At 44.0% G+C, this 15,851-nt stretch overlaps 1 protein-coding gene across 2 annotated transcripts in view; it reads left to right on the plus strand.

Annotated features, from left to right (window-relative positions):
• Positions 1-3,313: 3,313 nt before the first annotated feature.
• Positions 3,314-15,851, plus strand: part of SEC23B (SEC23 homolog B, COPII coat complex component) — a gene marked incomplete at both ends in the record, with an annotated part of 36,494 nt that continues 23,956 nt past the window's right edge. Inside the window, 6 exons of one of the 2 annotated variants that reach the window (XM_080716389.1) lie at positions 3,314-3,534; positions 6,206-6,263; positions 10,119-10,205; positions 13,479-13,715; positions 14,297-14,382; positions 15,157-15,301. In XM_080716389.1, the coding sequence (XP_080572515.1) occupies positions 3,314-3,534; positions 6,206-6,263; positions 10,119-10,205; positions 13,479-13,715; positions 14,297-14,382; positions 15,157-15,301 (834 nt within the window). The remainder of the gene's footprint in view (positions 3,535-6,205; positions 6,264-10,118; positions 10,206-13,478; positions 13,716-14,296; positions 14,383-15,156; positions 15,302-15,851) is intronic. The other variant, XM_080716390.1, reaches the window with a different exon arrangement.

The raw sequence follows: 15,851 nt of genomic DNA on the forward strand, positions 1-15,851 counted from the left end.
GGCGCCCGGGCCTCGGGGTGTGTGTGTGCGTGAAATGAGGAGTCCACGTGGACGGTGCTGTTGAAGTGCGAGGCCGTACCGTCCTGCCCTCTTCCAAGATGGCGGCGCAGCCTCTGTCTCGCTTCTGCTAGGCAGCGGGGTAGGCGCTCTCTTATTGGCTAGCTCCTGGCGCTGTGATATGACGTCACGGAGCGCTGGCCAATCGCTGAAGAGCTGAGCTGGACTTGGCGGTGGGAGCGGAGACCAACTTTTCCAGCTGTTGGGACTCGGCTGGCCACAGGTGAGCGGTCGCGGGCGGGCGTGCGGGTGTGAGCGTGAGGGCGAGGTGGGTGCTTCTAGGGTGAGGGAGGGCATCGAGGAGCCCGGAGGCTGCTGAAATGGACACGTCCGCTCCATGCCGGGCTGGCGGAGGAACGGCTTTTGACTCCCCTTCCGCAGCCGAAAGGACCCAAGCCATTTTATAATGGAGAAGCCCGGGGGTTCTGCTCTGTGGCAGAGGTGGTACTAGAACTTAGGTCTTCAGACTACCTTGAGTGATTAATCTTGTCACTTTGTCCTGAAAAATCATTCCTCGGAGAGATAAGGGTTGCTCGGGTGTTTTGGTTGGGTCTTTTAGAGTATCTTTGCAGTTCGTCCATCCATTCATTCAGGTATTTACCTGTCCACATATCCTTATCCTTTGAGCCTTTGGTAGAGGATGTGTACCTAATCTTCCCCAGAAGAATGCATAGTCTCCCGTGCTCAGTTTTGCATACAGTTTGAGAAGATTCGTGGATTCTCTCTGTCCTCTGTGAATTGTGTGATTTGTTTGCCCAGGGTTAAGAATCCGGGATGTAGAGGGGTTGCGGGGAGGAGGCAGTGGAAGACAGAGGGAGGTTTTAACATGTAGATACCGGGGAACCAGGATCTTATTTAAAGAACCGTTTCGAGAGCGGAGTGGTTATTTAATAAAGATTACTGAGGCTCTTGCTGAGAATTGTGATATTAGAACTTGCTTTCACTCCCGTGGGATCTAGTTCCCTATCCTCCCTCCTCCAGGAAGCTGCTCAAGTGCCTTCCGGGTAAACAGTGCTTCAGCTTTGATTTTTTGCCAGAAATAACAAGTAGCTGTCTTCGTGTTTCAGTTTGAACACACGTTTGAGATTTTTACTGGCTGGGTACAGCGAGTTACTTCGTTTGCTTTTCTAGCCTTAGTCCAAATTATCTGTGGTATGGCACTGTGTGTGTGTGTGTGTGTGTGTGTGTGTGTGTGTGTGTGTGTGTGTGTGTGTGTGTGTTACTAGGGATTGAACCCGGTGGTGTTCTACCTCTAAACTACATCCCCAGCTTAGTTTTTCCTTTGGAAACAGGGTCTCACTAAGTTGCCGAGAGCCTCACTAAATTGCCAAGGTTGGCTTTGAACCTGTGATCCTCCAGTCTCAGCCTCCCAAGTACTGGAATTACAGGCATGTGCCACCACGCATGGCTCCTTTAATAAATGTTTCCTTTTCTTTTTTTCCTATGGTATGGGGTGTTGAACCCAGGGGTATTCTACCTCCAAGCTAAGCTCCCAGACCTATTTTATTTTTTAATTTTGAAACAGGATCTCACTGATGAGAGTCTTACTGCTGCTGAGGCTGTCCTCGAACCTGTGATTCTCCTGTCTCAGACTCACAAGTACTGGAATTACAACCACCAGGCCTGGTTTCTTTAACAGATTTTAAAAATTTGCCTTTTTTAATGCTTTTCTTGGGAGGCTCATTCCCTTAAACTTTAACAGCTTAGAAATGTGTTACCCTAGATTTTAGGACAAGAACAGGATGCATAAAACACACAATGAAATTGGGGTTATCTGGGGCAGTATGAAGGACAGTTATTTTAATTAGTCCTGCAAGTTGTGAGCATTCCTCCCCCGAAAAAGAAAGGAGGCGTGTAAATAAGCAGCCAGGGTGAGGAAGGTACTCCTCAGCTCAGCCTAGTAGCAAACTTCCCATTTTAACTTTGGTAATACCAAGTAGAAATACTTTGGCCCAGAACTGGTTTTCGTTATGAATTGGACTCCAGTGTTCAGTTCTTCCCTCCACAGGAGGCAAAGTACAGAAGGGAAAAGACACAAACAAGATTACTTGGAATATCAAATTTAATACAGTATGCACCTTAACTGAGCACATAAGAGAATCAGAGAGGAACATAGTTGAAGCTGAAATAGGATTCAAGACTTGACTCACCCTTTTTCAAGGTGCTGAGGTTGGCTTGCTTGAGATGTGTTTGAGAAAGTTTATTATTTAGAGCCCGGCGTGGTGGCACACACCTGTAATCCCAGTTCTTGGGAGGCTGAGACAGGGGTTCTCAAGGTTCAAGGCCAGCCTTGGCAACTTAAAGAGGATCTTTACACCTTTTTGAGGCGCTAATAAAAAATTAAACGGGGCTGGTCGGGGTATAGTTTAGAGGTAAAATGTCCTTGGGTCAATCCACAGTAACACACACACACACACACACACACACACACACATGCCGTATTTGGGTCTGGGAGTGTAGCTTAGTGGAAAATACTTGCCTAGCACATGTGAAGCTCTAGATTCTAGGTTCCATCCTTAGCACCTCAAAAAAAACAACCTGAAATTAAAACAGAGTAGTAGTGTTTACCTACACACAGAGATGTTCACACGATTAAATCTCTCATCCCTTTGATTATTTTTAAATGCTAGAGAAGAATGTTAAAAAAAGGAACAGTAGTTAAAGATAACTGAGTTAGCCAGGCATGGTGGTGCACGCTTGTAATCCCCGCGCTTGGGAGGCTGAGACAGGAGGATTGCGCAGGTTCGAAGCCAGCTTCAGCAACCTCGTGAGGCTCTCAGCAACTTAGTGAGACCCTGTTTCCAAATAAAGTATAATATAGATCTGGGAGTATAGCCCAGAGATAGAAAGCCTCTGGGTTCCACCCCTAGTACCACCAAAAAAAAAAAAAAAAAAAAAAAAAAAAAAGACAACTGAGTTAAGTTGGGTGTGGTGACAGACATTTATAATCCCAGTACTTGGGAGGCTGAGACTGGGGGAAATCACAGGTCTGCGGCTAGCCTCCAACTTAGTGAGGCCCTCTGCAATTTATTGAGACCTTGCTTCAAAATGAAAGAATAAAATAGGGCAGGGGGGTGTAGCTTAGAAGTGGAATGCACCTCAGTTCCATCCCTAGTACCAAAGAAAAGATTAATGAGTTGATGAACTTTGAAGTCAGAGGAAGGTAGGTAGACAGAACATGACTATCTCGTGTTTTGAGGTTTAGTTGAGAATTTCACATACACCTAAAGCTTTACTTTTAGTTCCCTTTTAGGCGATGGCGACGTACCTGGAGTTCATTCAGCAGAATGAGGAGCGAGATGGCGTGCGCTTCAGCTGGAACGTGTGGCCTTCCAGCCGCCTGGAGGCCACGCGGATGGTCGTCCCCCTGGCCTGCCTCCTGACTCCTCTGAAAGAGCGCCCAGACCTGCCTCCCGTGCAGTACGAGCCTGTGCTTTGCAGCAGGCCAACCTGCAAAGCTGTTCTCAATCCACTTTGGTATGAATTATTTTAAAAAATGGTGGCAGCAATAAATTTCTGTTTCTATGAGATTTTCATAAAAGTCGTTCAGTTTGGGCAGGTTGGCAATTTCGAGATGAGTCACGGTGATGAGATTCTTTGGTGCCGATTGCTCATAGCAAACTCCCTGGCCTGGTACTCCAGATGAAACTGGAGTAATACGGGAATGGGGTGGGGAGGCAGAAGGAAAGGATTTGGAATTCCTTCTTTTTTTTTTTTTTCCTTTCTAGTTGTACCAGGGATTGAACCCAGGGGGATTCTACTTCCTTGCTACACCCTGAGCCATATTTTATTTTTAGTTTGAAATGGGGTCTCACAAAGTTGCTGAAGCTGTCCTTGAGCCTGCAATCCCCTCTGAGCCTCCCATGCACTGGGATTATAGACATGTGCTACCATGCCCAGCTGGAGTTCATATTTTCTTTCTTTCTTTCTTCTTCTTTTTTTTTTTTTTTTTTTTTTTTTTTAATTTTGTGGTACTAGGGATAGAACCCAGGGGCGTTCTACTGCCAAGCTACACCCTCAGTCCTATTTTTTATTCTTTATTTTGAAACAGGGTCTCACTAAGTTGTAGAGGGCCTCACTAAGTAGCTGAGGCTGGCCGCGAACCGCGATCCTCCTGTCTCAGCCTCCCGAATGCTGGGATTACCAGCGTGGGCCAGCACTCTTGGCTTGGAGTTCACATTTTCTGTCCAGTATCAGTTTACTTTTTGCCTATGTACTTGTATGGGTTACCTTTTAAAGAATTTTGCAAAAAAATTTTAAAAACTTTAGACCATTTTCTCTTTCTGTGTGTGTATGGTACTGGGGATTGAACCCAGAGACATTCTATCTCCAAGTTACTCCTGCAGCCCTATTTTATTTTAATTTTGAAACAGAGTCTCCCTAGGTTGAGGAGAGCCTCGCTCCTTGCCGAGGCTGTGGTCACATCAGCAAGCCTCCTGTCTCAGCCTCCCAGTGCTGAGATACTTGGATGTCTGTCCATGTACCCCCACACCCATCTTAGACCATTTCCCCTTGCTTACCTGGTGTGGTGGTGCTGTCTGGCTAGAAGAAGTAGTACCCAGAGGAAATTTTAGCTCTTAATGATTTTACTGTTACATGTAGTTTTTTTGTACCTGAGAGAGTGACCTATAATTTTTTTCATATATCTGGGCACTATTTGAGTGAATTTCTGTTGTACTTGTTTATATGGGGGTCTATTTTGCTCAGCCTGGACTCGAACTCTTAGGCTCAGGTGATCCTCCTCTTTCTTTCTCCAGGGTAGATGGGACTACAGGAGTGTGCCACCATGCCTAGCTGAAAGGATTTTGAAACAGGTGGCAATTGTCAAAAACTTTTTATATGAAGAAACTATTTTAGTTCATGTGACCATGTTAAGAATGCTGCTGCTTTCTTTCAAAGTGATTCTCACGCCGGGCGTGGTTGCGCACGCTTTGTAATCCCAGCATTCGGGAGGCTGAGAACAGAGGATTGCGGTTCAAGGCCAGCCTCAGCCACTTAGTGAGGCCCTCTGCAAATCAGTGAGACCCGGTTTCAAAATAAAGAATAAAAACTAGGGCAGGGGGTGTAGCTTGGAGGTCAAATGCCCCTGGGTTCCACCCCCAGACCCGCAAAAAAAAAAAAAAAAAAAAACAATAACAAAAAAAACCAAAGTGATACTCACTATTTATTAATTCTATAAATGTAGAAAGAGGAGGGAGAAATAGCAGAAGCATTATCTTGAACGAATTCTCAGAAGCATATCAACCTAGAATCATACCTTTGAGTGCCAACTTTTCTTTAAGTAGCTAAGTGAGGTTAAAATCTAAGAAGCTTGTCCTGTCTGTGAAATATGCTTTTATTATTGAAATTTTATTATTTTCATGTAGATGAACAGTAAAGATGTTAGAAAAAAATGCTGAAGACTGGGTTAAGGTAACAGGCATGCTGGGTGTGGTGGCACACTCTTGTAATCCCAGCATTTGGGAGGCTGAGAGAGGAGAACTGTGATTCACGGCCAGCCTCAGCTACTTAGGCCCTTTGCAACTCAGTGAGACCCTGTTTCAAAACACAGAACAAAAAAAATAGGGCTGGGGGTGTAGTTCAAAGGTAGAAAGCCCCTGGATTTTATTCCCAGTATCACACACACAAAAAAAAACTAGGCAAAAAGAAATAATATGTAATTTATATGTGAATAAATTTAAAAATGATGTAGGAAACTGAAAAAGAGGACACAAATTTTACTAATTCTTCATTGCAGCTCCTTAAAGAAACTTTTGTTGTGTTTACTAGCCAGAATTCTACTGCAGTGAAATTTTGCAGAATTTTATTTATTCACACACTCAGAAATACGAGTCTGCTGGATGTGATGCTACACACTTGTAATCCCAGTACTTGGGAGATCGAGACAGAAGGATCACAGGTGCACAGCCAGTCTCAGCTACTTAATGAGGCCCTCCACAACTTAGTGAGACCCTTTTTCAAAATACAGAATGAAAACTAGGACTGGGGGAGTACTTGTGGGTAAAATGCCCCCGGGTTTAATCCCCAGTACAGGGGAAAAAAAAAAAAGGGAAAAAAGGCACAGTTTGTGTGATTTATTGAACTTAAAATGTACATCTGGATACTTTTTCTTAAAAGCACCTCATTGTGATATTTGTCTTTCCTACAGTCAGGTTGATTATCGAGCAAAACTTTGGGCTTGTAATTTCTGTTTCCAGAGAAATCAGGTATGTGAATTATTATTATTTTTTTTCCCAGCAGCATAGAAAATGGTTTATGTAACATAGACAAATGGGATTATTCCAGGAATGCAAGGTTGGTTCATTATACAAAATCCATCCATATAATACAACATATCAATAGAATAAAGGACAAAAACTACGTGACAACCTTAATACAGAAGCATTTGACAAAATCCAATACTTTTTTTTTTTTTGATAAAAACACTTGACAAACTAGGAATAGATGAGAATATCCTCAACTTGAAGCATCTATGAAAAACCCACAGCTAACATCATACTTAATGGTGAAAGACTGAAAGCTTTCCCCCTAAAATCAGGAACAAGAAAAAGATGTCCACTCTTGCCATGTGAATTATTTTTAAAAATATTTTTATATGCTTTATTTCAGTTGTACTACTTTGAAAAAAATTTACATGAGTTTGGCTTTCCATGTACACTGGCAGTCAGCATTTACTGCTGAACTCAAGGCAGTTTCTTAAAGCACAGTGTTCTTTTGTGATTTTTCTGTTGAATGGTTTTATTGTTTGAGTATTCATCATTTGTTCTGGGGAAAACACAGAATTCTTTTTTTTCTCCTAGGTTTTCTGTAGGAAGCACATATGTTTCTCTAATGAAATATAACCATAGCCGGGCCTAGTGACACACACTTGTGATCTCAGTGCTTGGGAGGCTGAGACAGGATCGCAGATTCACATTCAGCCTCAGTTACTTAGTGAGGCCCTGTTTCAAAATAAAGACTAAAGAATGGGGATAGGGGTGTAGCTTGGAGGGAAAGTGTCCCTGGATTCAGTCCCCAGAACCGCAAATAAGACAAAACGAGTTATATTTGTGGGTTTTTTTTCCTTAGGAGTGAAGGTGTTCGCTGGGGATTGAACGCAGGTCCTCAGGCATGCTAGGCAAGCACTCTCACTGAACTGCATCCCCAGCCCTTTTTATTACATTTTGAAGTAGGGTCTCACCAAGTTGCCCGAGCTGGCCTCTTGTTGCCTTCCTACCTCAGCTTCCCGAGGAGCTGGACTATTTATGTTTCACCTGAATATTTATGTTTCACCTGACTTCACTATATCCAGTCCGATGGTAAACGATACTGAATTTTCTTTGTTTGATCTTTCTGACTTTAGGATCCAAGTATCATACATAATGAAGTTCTTTTAATTAAAAAATCAAAGCTACCAAATACAAAGAAGCTCAAGATAACAAGAGCCAGACCCCTCCCCTTCTTTCTTTCTCCTGTGCCTAGGGTCAGACCCAGGGCCTTGCGCATGCTCAGCATGTGTCTGCCAGTAGGTGACCCCCGAGCCACGACTGCTGTTTAGCGGTGCATGGTGAAAATGTTCTCAGCTTGATGTGCTCATTGCATAGTCCATTTACTACAAGTCATGGAACTGCAGACTTAAAATGGGTGAATTGTATGCTAGGTAAAGTACAGTTTGTCTGCTTGTTCGCTTGTCTGTTTTGTACTGAGGATTAAACCCAGGGGCATTCTACCTCTTCGTTACACCTCCGGTCATATTTTATTTTTTATTTTGATACAGGGTCTCATTAAGGAGCTGAGAGTCTCACTAAGTTGCTGAGGCTGTCCTGGAACCTAAAACCTTTCTGTCACAGCCTCCTAACTACTGAGATTATATGTGTGTGCCACCATGCCTGGTGTGAACTACACTTCAGTAAAGCTGTTACGAGAAAATTGATTGTATCTAACACAATACATATTATTTTAATAGCTCTTTTAAGCTATTAATCACATCTGTATTCATATATTTGACCATAATTATAATTAATTACATTCTCAGATACAGCACATATTAAGTCCAGTGATGGAAAGAAAAACAGTATATAGTTGATGACTGACTATAGGTTCAGAGCACAGATTCTTTTGGGGATATATCTCCATGAGAGACTGGGGGTATAGTGTAGATTCCTAGTACTGCCAAAAAAAATAATAATAATCTCCATGAGAGATTGAGAAGTGTATGTGAATCTTAAAACATTCAGGATTGATGTCTGTGGTTAATACTCATCGGAACGTCCTAAGGTGGGGTTGCACGCCAGTCAGGAGACGCCTCTTGCGTCCAGTCGGCCTGGGTTTGGCTCTCGGCTCCCGTTGCCACTTGGGCTTCTGAGCCTCAGTTCCCTAGTCTCTAAAGGTAGGATAATAGTACTACACGTACTTCAAGGGAAATGTCGTGAGAGTGGAACCAGGTTAATGAACGTAAAGGATTTAGAACGGATCTTGACGCACAAGTGCTCCTGCACATTTGGCAGTATGACGTTGTTTTGAGATCTCTACCTGCCAGTTTACAGGAGTGGCCTAGAAATCTGCATGTTGTAGGTATTAGTCCTCTTTTATGACTCTCCCAGCTTGAGTGGAGGAAATGAACCCCTCAGTGCGTGTGGAGCTAATAGATGAGAGCTTGGCCCTGGAGCGTCAGGGTGATCTTGTCCCCTTTTTCTGCCTTCTGTGTGTGAACAGGGCATCTCCAGATTGCTAGGAGACGGCCAGTGTGTCTGGGTTTGTGTGTGTGTGTGTGTGTGTGTGTGTGTGTGTGTGTACACATGAGTGTGGGTGTATTTTTTTTTTTTTTTGGTGCTGTGGATTGAACCCAGGGGCATTCTACCTCCAAGCTACATCCTCAGCCCTATTTATTTATTTATTTATTTATTTATTTATTTATTTATTTATTTTTGGTGGTACTGGGGATGGAACCCTTCTACCTCCAGGCTGCACTCCCAGACCTATTTTTTAGGTTTTTATTGGGAAGCAGGGTCTCTTAAGCTAGCGTGCCTGGCTTCGAACCTGCGCGATCCTCCTGTCTCTGCCTCCCAAGCGCGGGGATTACAAGCATGCGCCACCACGCCCAGCTTATTTTTATTTTGAAACAGGGTCTCACTAAGTTGCAGAGGTCCTCACTGAGTTGCCGAGACAGGCCTTGAACCTGTGGTCCTCCTGTCCCAGCCTTCCAAGTACTGGAATTGCAGGTGTTTGTCACTACACCCCTACCTGTGTTCTTTCACCTGTTGTAGACACATAAAGTTCTACTTTGTCGGGGGCTGCAGCCAGTGGGCAGTCATGGCCGGTGGGACTGGAGGTTTTTTGATGGCCAGTAGTTCCGCTTCCTCTTGGCCCTTTAGAGCTGCCTGTTCTCTCTGCAGGACTTGAATCAGCTTCCTCTGAGGTTGCGGGCCTATGTGATCATCTGTTAAACTTGGGGAAATGGACCTAAACATCTTAATATAAAGCTAAAACTTGTTCAGATGAAAAATCAGCCTAAATACTGACTAAAATGTTTGCGGAGAGTTTTAAACCAAACTTAAGTACCTGTGTTATTATATTAAGTGCAGAGAACAAGTGCCATTAGGAAATGGGGGAGAAACCCCAGTGGAGTGATGGAGAAAAGGTGGGGGCACAAGGGAGTGTGTGGGGTGAGCAGAAAAAAGTGAAATTGAACAATTAAAAAAAAAAAAGGAAGTGCTAGGGCCTCACTAAGTAGCTGAGGCTGGCCGTGAACCTGCAATCGCCCTATCTCTGCCTCCCAAGTACTGGTTTTTACAAGTGTGCACCACCATGCCTGGCTAATGCTTTGTTTTTAATCAGTTAGAAGTTTTAATATAACCTGAAGCAACTCTAAAAAATAAGGTAGATTTTTAAAACTTGTAGAATGCTATAAATGTAAAGCAGAATTAGAAATTTTAATTGTGACTTTATGTTTTACTAACATGTTTTATATTTTGTATTTTCAGGATTAATATATGCTTATTAACCCTTTTTATAAGTGGAAAACAAAAAGTTATCAAGAATATCTTTCAGACCTCATCAAACATTGTTTTTCTTCTTTTTAGTTTCCTCCAGCTTACACAGGCATCTCTGAGGTGAATCAGCCTGCTGAATTGATGCCCCAGTTTTCTACGATTGAGTACATGGTTCAGGTAACTTCTTTATTGTGCATTTAGTAAAACATGTTAAGCACTGAGTTTCTCTTGAAATCTTTTGTCTTCAGTGTTGCCTACCTGTTCGAGAAACTTAGCTGTGAGGGTGTTTTTTGGGGTGGGGAGAGTGTTGAACCCAGGGCCATTTTACCTCTGAGCTATCCTTCCAGCCCAATTTTTAATTTTTTTATTTTGAAAGAAGTCTCAGTAGGTTGGTGAGAGTTTCATGACTTGCTGAGGATGGCCTTGAACCTGCCATCTTCTTGTCTCAGCCTCCCAAGGACTGGGAGTACAGGCATGCACAAGCACACTCAGCTGGGCATCAGGATCTTAAACATTCAGTTAGAATGTGTGTGCAGTTACAGGCATTGTTTTTAGGTTTTGATAGAAGGCTGCGAAAAAAGCTGGAGCTGACTAAATTCACAGCTTGACCTCCATGGTCTCTCCGTCAGTTTAAAAACCTTAGTCTCATCCTTGATCTCTCAACACACATCCCGTATCACATCTGTTTAGGACATCCCACTTGCTCGGTATTTAAAACTTACCCAGAAGTCTCCCATGTCTGTCTTCATTCCTGGGCCAGAGGCTGTCTCTCACCCTGAATTATCTTGGCAGTCTTCTGTCTGTCCTCCCTGGTTATACCATCTCCTGTTTTGCCTGTTTATACTTTATTTTTAACCCAGTAGAGTAATTCTTTAAAAACATTTATCATGAGCTGGGCATGTTGGCGCATCCTTGTAATCCTAGTATTTGGGAGGCTGAGACTGGAGGATCACAGGTTCAAGGACAGCCTCTGCAGTTCATTGAGGCTTTCACCAACCTTGAGACTGTTTCAAAATAAGAAGTAAAATTGGTCTGAGGATGTAGCTAGAATGCACAATGGCTCAGTTCCCAGTAATACACACACACACACACACACGCACACACGCACGCACGCACACACACACGCACATGCACACACACTTATCATGTTACTTATTTGTTTATAAATCTCCAGTGGTGAGCGGGGTGTGGGGCACATGCCTGTAATCCCAGTACTTGAGAGGCGAAGACAGGACCAGAGGTTCAAGGACAGCTTGAATAACTTAGCAAAGACGCTCAGCAGCTCAGCAAGACTCTACTTCAAAACAAACAATTTTAAAAAGAGCTGGAAGGCTGAGTGTGGTGGTGCACACTTGTGATCCCCGTGCACCACCACACTCTGACACAGAGATCCACAGATCCACTGAGCCAGGAGGAGCGTGGTTCACAAACAGCCTCAGCTACTTAGTGAGGCCCTCCACAACTTACTGAGACCCTGTTTTTTTCTTTCTTTCTTTTTTTCTTTACGGGTCTGGGAATGGAGCCCAGGGGCATTTGACCTCTGACCTATACCCCCAGCCCTATTTTTTATTCTTTATTTTGAAACAGGGCCTAAGTTGCAGAGGGCCTCACTAAGTAGCTGAGGCTGTCCACAAAAAGAGATCCTCCTGGCTCGGCCTTTTGAAAGCTGGGATTATAAGCGTGCACCACCACGCCCCGGTGAGACCCTGTTTAAAAAAAAAAAAGAAAAAATAGGGGGAGGGATTTATCTCAGAGGTAGAATGCCCCTGGGTTCAATTCCCAGGAATGCAAAAAAATGTATAGCTTGGAAGTAGAATGCCTCTGGGTTAATCCCTATTACCCCCCCCCCCAAAAAAAAAAGTCTCCTCTGGTGAAAATGGCTCCCCTCTGACGTAGAGCAAAAGATGGTTTCAGAGCCCTTGGTGTTACCACTCGACCTGAATTTCTACTGCCTCTGTGCGATCCAGCGGGCCTGCCTGACTGCACAGCTGGAAGCTTGCCCGCCCAAGGACCTTTGCTCTGGCTGTTTGCTTAGGTGGAGGCTGTCTTTCCTCTGTGTCTGAATTGTCCCACTTCTCCACCCCCCCATGCACACCTTTCAGGCATCTGCGCAAGTGTCACTTTCTTACCAAGCCGCCTGCCTCTTTCTCTGCTGCTGGAACTGGCCCTACCCCCACGCCCCCACTCAGGGTGTTCACGGTCCTACAGCCCTCCCTGTCCCAGAAAGCACACTCCGGAGGCAGGCAGGGCTCTTGGTCATGGCTGTTACTGATGGATCCCAGGGCCTGGAACAATGTCTGGCACCCTGTAGTGTTCAGAAATGCTGAATACTTGTTGGAGATGGGCGGCTTTTATATTTCTTGTGTTTTAATAGAATCAGAATCATTTACCCAGATAAGTAGAGGTTTGTGCTCTTATTCCCTGAGAGTAAATGTGGATGAAGACTTGCTATTTTCATACCTGATTTGCTTTTATGTGGCGCTGGGGATTAAACCCAGAGGCATTCTACCTCTGTGTATAACCCCAGCCCTATTTTTTATTTTTATTTTTATTTTATATTATTTATTATTATTATTTATTATTTATTATTATTATTATTATTATTATTATTATTATTATTATTATTATTTTGTGGCACTAAGTGTGGAACCCAGAGGCTTTCTACCGCCAGGCTATACTCCCAGACCTATTTTACATTTTATTTGGAAACAGGGTCTCACTAAGTTGCTGAGAGCCTCACTAAGTAGCTGAGGCGGGCTTCGAACCTGTGCAGTCCTCTTGTCTCAGACTCCCAGGCGCAGGAATTATAAGCGTGCGCCACCATGCCTGATTTATTTTTATTTTGAAACAGGGTCTCACTAGGTTGATGAGAGTCTCACTACTTGCTGAGGCTGGCCTAGAATCTGCGATCTTCCTGTCTCAGCCTCCCAACTACTGGGATTACAAGCATGCTCCACCAAGCTGGCTCTGATTTGCTTTTAAAAGAGCTGATTACATCTGTTTTTTTGCAGTACTGGGGATGGAACCCAGAGGCAATCTACCCCCGAGCTAAACCCCCAGTCCTATTTTTTTACTCTTTATTTTGAAACGATCTCACTGACTTGCAGAGAGGGCAGTAATGCGTAGCTGAGGCTGTTTGCAAACCGCATTCCTCCTGTCTCAGCCTCCCAAATGCTGGGATGACAAGCTTGTGCCACCGTGCCTGGATACATTCTTGTTTTTTCTTTTGGTGGTACTGGGGTTCCTGGAAACCCTTCTACCTCCGGGCTGCACACCCAGACCTACTTTATATTTTTATTTGGAAATAGGGTCTCTTAAGCCAGCGAGGCTGGTTTTGAACCAGCGCGATCCTCCTGTCTCTGCCTCCCAAGAGCGGGGATTGCAAGCGTGCCCACCACGCCCGCCCAGCTACGATTTTACGCCGCTCATTATGCTTTCTTTTTTCTGCAGCGAGGCGCTCAGTCCCCTCTGATCTTCCTCTATGTGGTCGACACATGCCTGGAGGAAGACGACCTTCAGGCCCTCAAGGAGTCCCTGCAGATGTCCCTGAGTCTCCTCCCTCCGGATGCTCTGCTGGGCCTCATCACCTTTGGGAGGATGGTGCAGGTTCATGAACTAAGCTGTGAAGGAATCTCTAAAAGCTATGTCTTCCGAGGGACCAAGGATTTAACTGCAAAGCAAATTCAGGTTTGTGTCTTGCTTATACAGAAACCAGAGCAAGGACTATTTTTTTCTTACGTTACTGAGTATTAAATCCAGGAGTGTTCTACTTCTACCCCCAGCCCTTTTTAAATTTTTTTAGTTTTTTATTTTGTAAGAGGGTCTCCCTAGGTTGCTGAGGCTGTCCTCAAACTAGTGATTCTCCTGTCTCAGCCTCCCGTGTACTGGGATCACAGGCATAAGCCAGTATGCCCAGCTCAAGATATTTTTATTTTTGGTACTGGGGATCAAACCCAGGGGCATTCTGCCTCTGAGCTACACCCCCAGTCCACTTTTTTCAGAGACAAAGACAGGTTTATTTAGGAAAGTGGGGCGGGGTGGAAGGGATACATGTTTAAGGGAGGCCATCTCAAGAGTGAGAGAGGCCGCCTTTTAATTTTTTATTCTGAATTAGTCTTGATAAGTTGTTGAGGCTGGCCTTGAACCTGCAGTGCTTGTCTCAGTCTACCAAGTCCTGGGATGACAGGCATGTGCCAGAATAGGACGTTTCTTAAAAATTAACTATTCACCTCAGCTTGTTGGAAAATGAGTCTCTGTGTTTTTTTTAGGATATGCTGGGTCTGACCAAGCCGGCCATGCCCATGCAGCAGCCCAGACCTGCCCAGCCTCAGGAGCAGCCGTCCATTTCAAGCAGGTGAGACTCCGACTGCAGCATTACGTGCGTCCCTGCGGGCACCCAGGACTGACGTGCAATGTTACAACTTTGGTTTTCTTATCAGAGAACAAAATAAATGATTAAACCCAATCAGTATTTAATGTTTTATCACAAAGGTTTTAAAACCATTGCACACAATCATTTGTTTCCTATTGGATGTATGGCTGTTATCCTTTTTGATCCGTAAGTAAAACGGGTAAAACTGAAAAAAACAAAAACAAAACAAAAACCTCTCTTGAATGTCCTCAGAAAAGCCTGCAGCAGGCACTCGCTTCAATCAGCTATTGCTGCACTAGGGCTGGAGCTGGCCGCGTTCACATCTAGTAAACTCGACAGAGTGCGTTGTTGCCGTACCAGGGACAGCCTCTCCCTGTGACGAGAAACAAGTGCTCATGGGATACATACTGAACTGTTAGAATGAATTTGGCCGCGTAAGTGGACTGGACTGAATTTACACGGCACGGGTCTTTAGGAATTTCTGGCTGCTTAAAATTTGATTAAGCTGATTTCTTCCTTTGATTTTTTTCACTATGCTGCATATATAAATTATTAAATATTAAGCTTTAAGTTATATTTCCCAACAGAATTTCTGTGCATTGCTTAGCACTTACAATTAGAGATAACTTTGAAGAAAAACTATCAAGATTTTTCTACTCTGAATAATGATTTTGAGTAATAATTATATATCACTAGGGGTGAAAGACCAGCGTTCTTAATTAAGTCACCGTTGATGTGTTCATTCACCTCGTACAGATTTCTGCAGCCCGTTCACAAGATCGACATGACCCTCACCGATCTGCTTGGGGAGCTGCAGCGGGACCCGTGGCCGGTCCCCCAGGGGAAGCGGCCGCTGCGATCAACTGGCGTGGCTCTGTCTATCGCTGTGGGTTTGTTAGAGGTAATTCAGAATGTGCGGAGGCCTCTCGAATCACAGAAACTTACTCTTAGGAATTGTATTTGGTGGCTTTGTTTGAAAATACATTGTCACCTAAGTCTCCTGTCATTATTCCGCATTGAAGGAGCTTTTCAATGCTTTGAAAGTACAAAATGGTTTTAAGAAAAAAATAAAGGAATTAGAACAGTGGTGGGGAAGTGTTCACAGTAAACTAATAAAAGTATACAACATATTAAGGGTGAGAAAAATGTTAAACTTCTGCATTTAATTGCTTTCTTTCAGTATCAGCAGTCAGATGAACAGCTGGAGAGGGGCTGTGGAGCGCAGCTCTGCACGTAGAGCATGTGCTTAGCCTCCTGAGGCTCAATCCCCAGTGCCCCCGAGATACACCAAAACCCTCAAAACAACCAGCCGAAGAGAGCGCATCTTAAGGAAACTGAATCCGCCCTTGGAGATGAGGCTATATACTTTTAAGTTTTTTTTTTTTTTTTTTTTTGCGTGTCTGGGGATGGAACCCAGACGCATTTGACCTCTGAGCTACACACCCTGCCCT

Source organism: Muscardinus avellanarius (assembly GCF_963383645.1).
Source record: "Muscardinus avellanarius genome assembly, chromosome: 19".
In the NCBI taxonomy this organism is placed as follows: Eukaryota; Metazoa; Chordata; class Mammalia; order Rodentia; family Gliridae; genus Muscardinus; species Muscardinus avellanarius.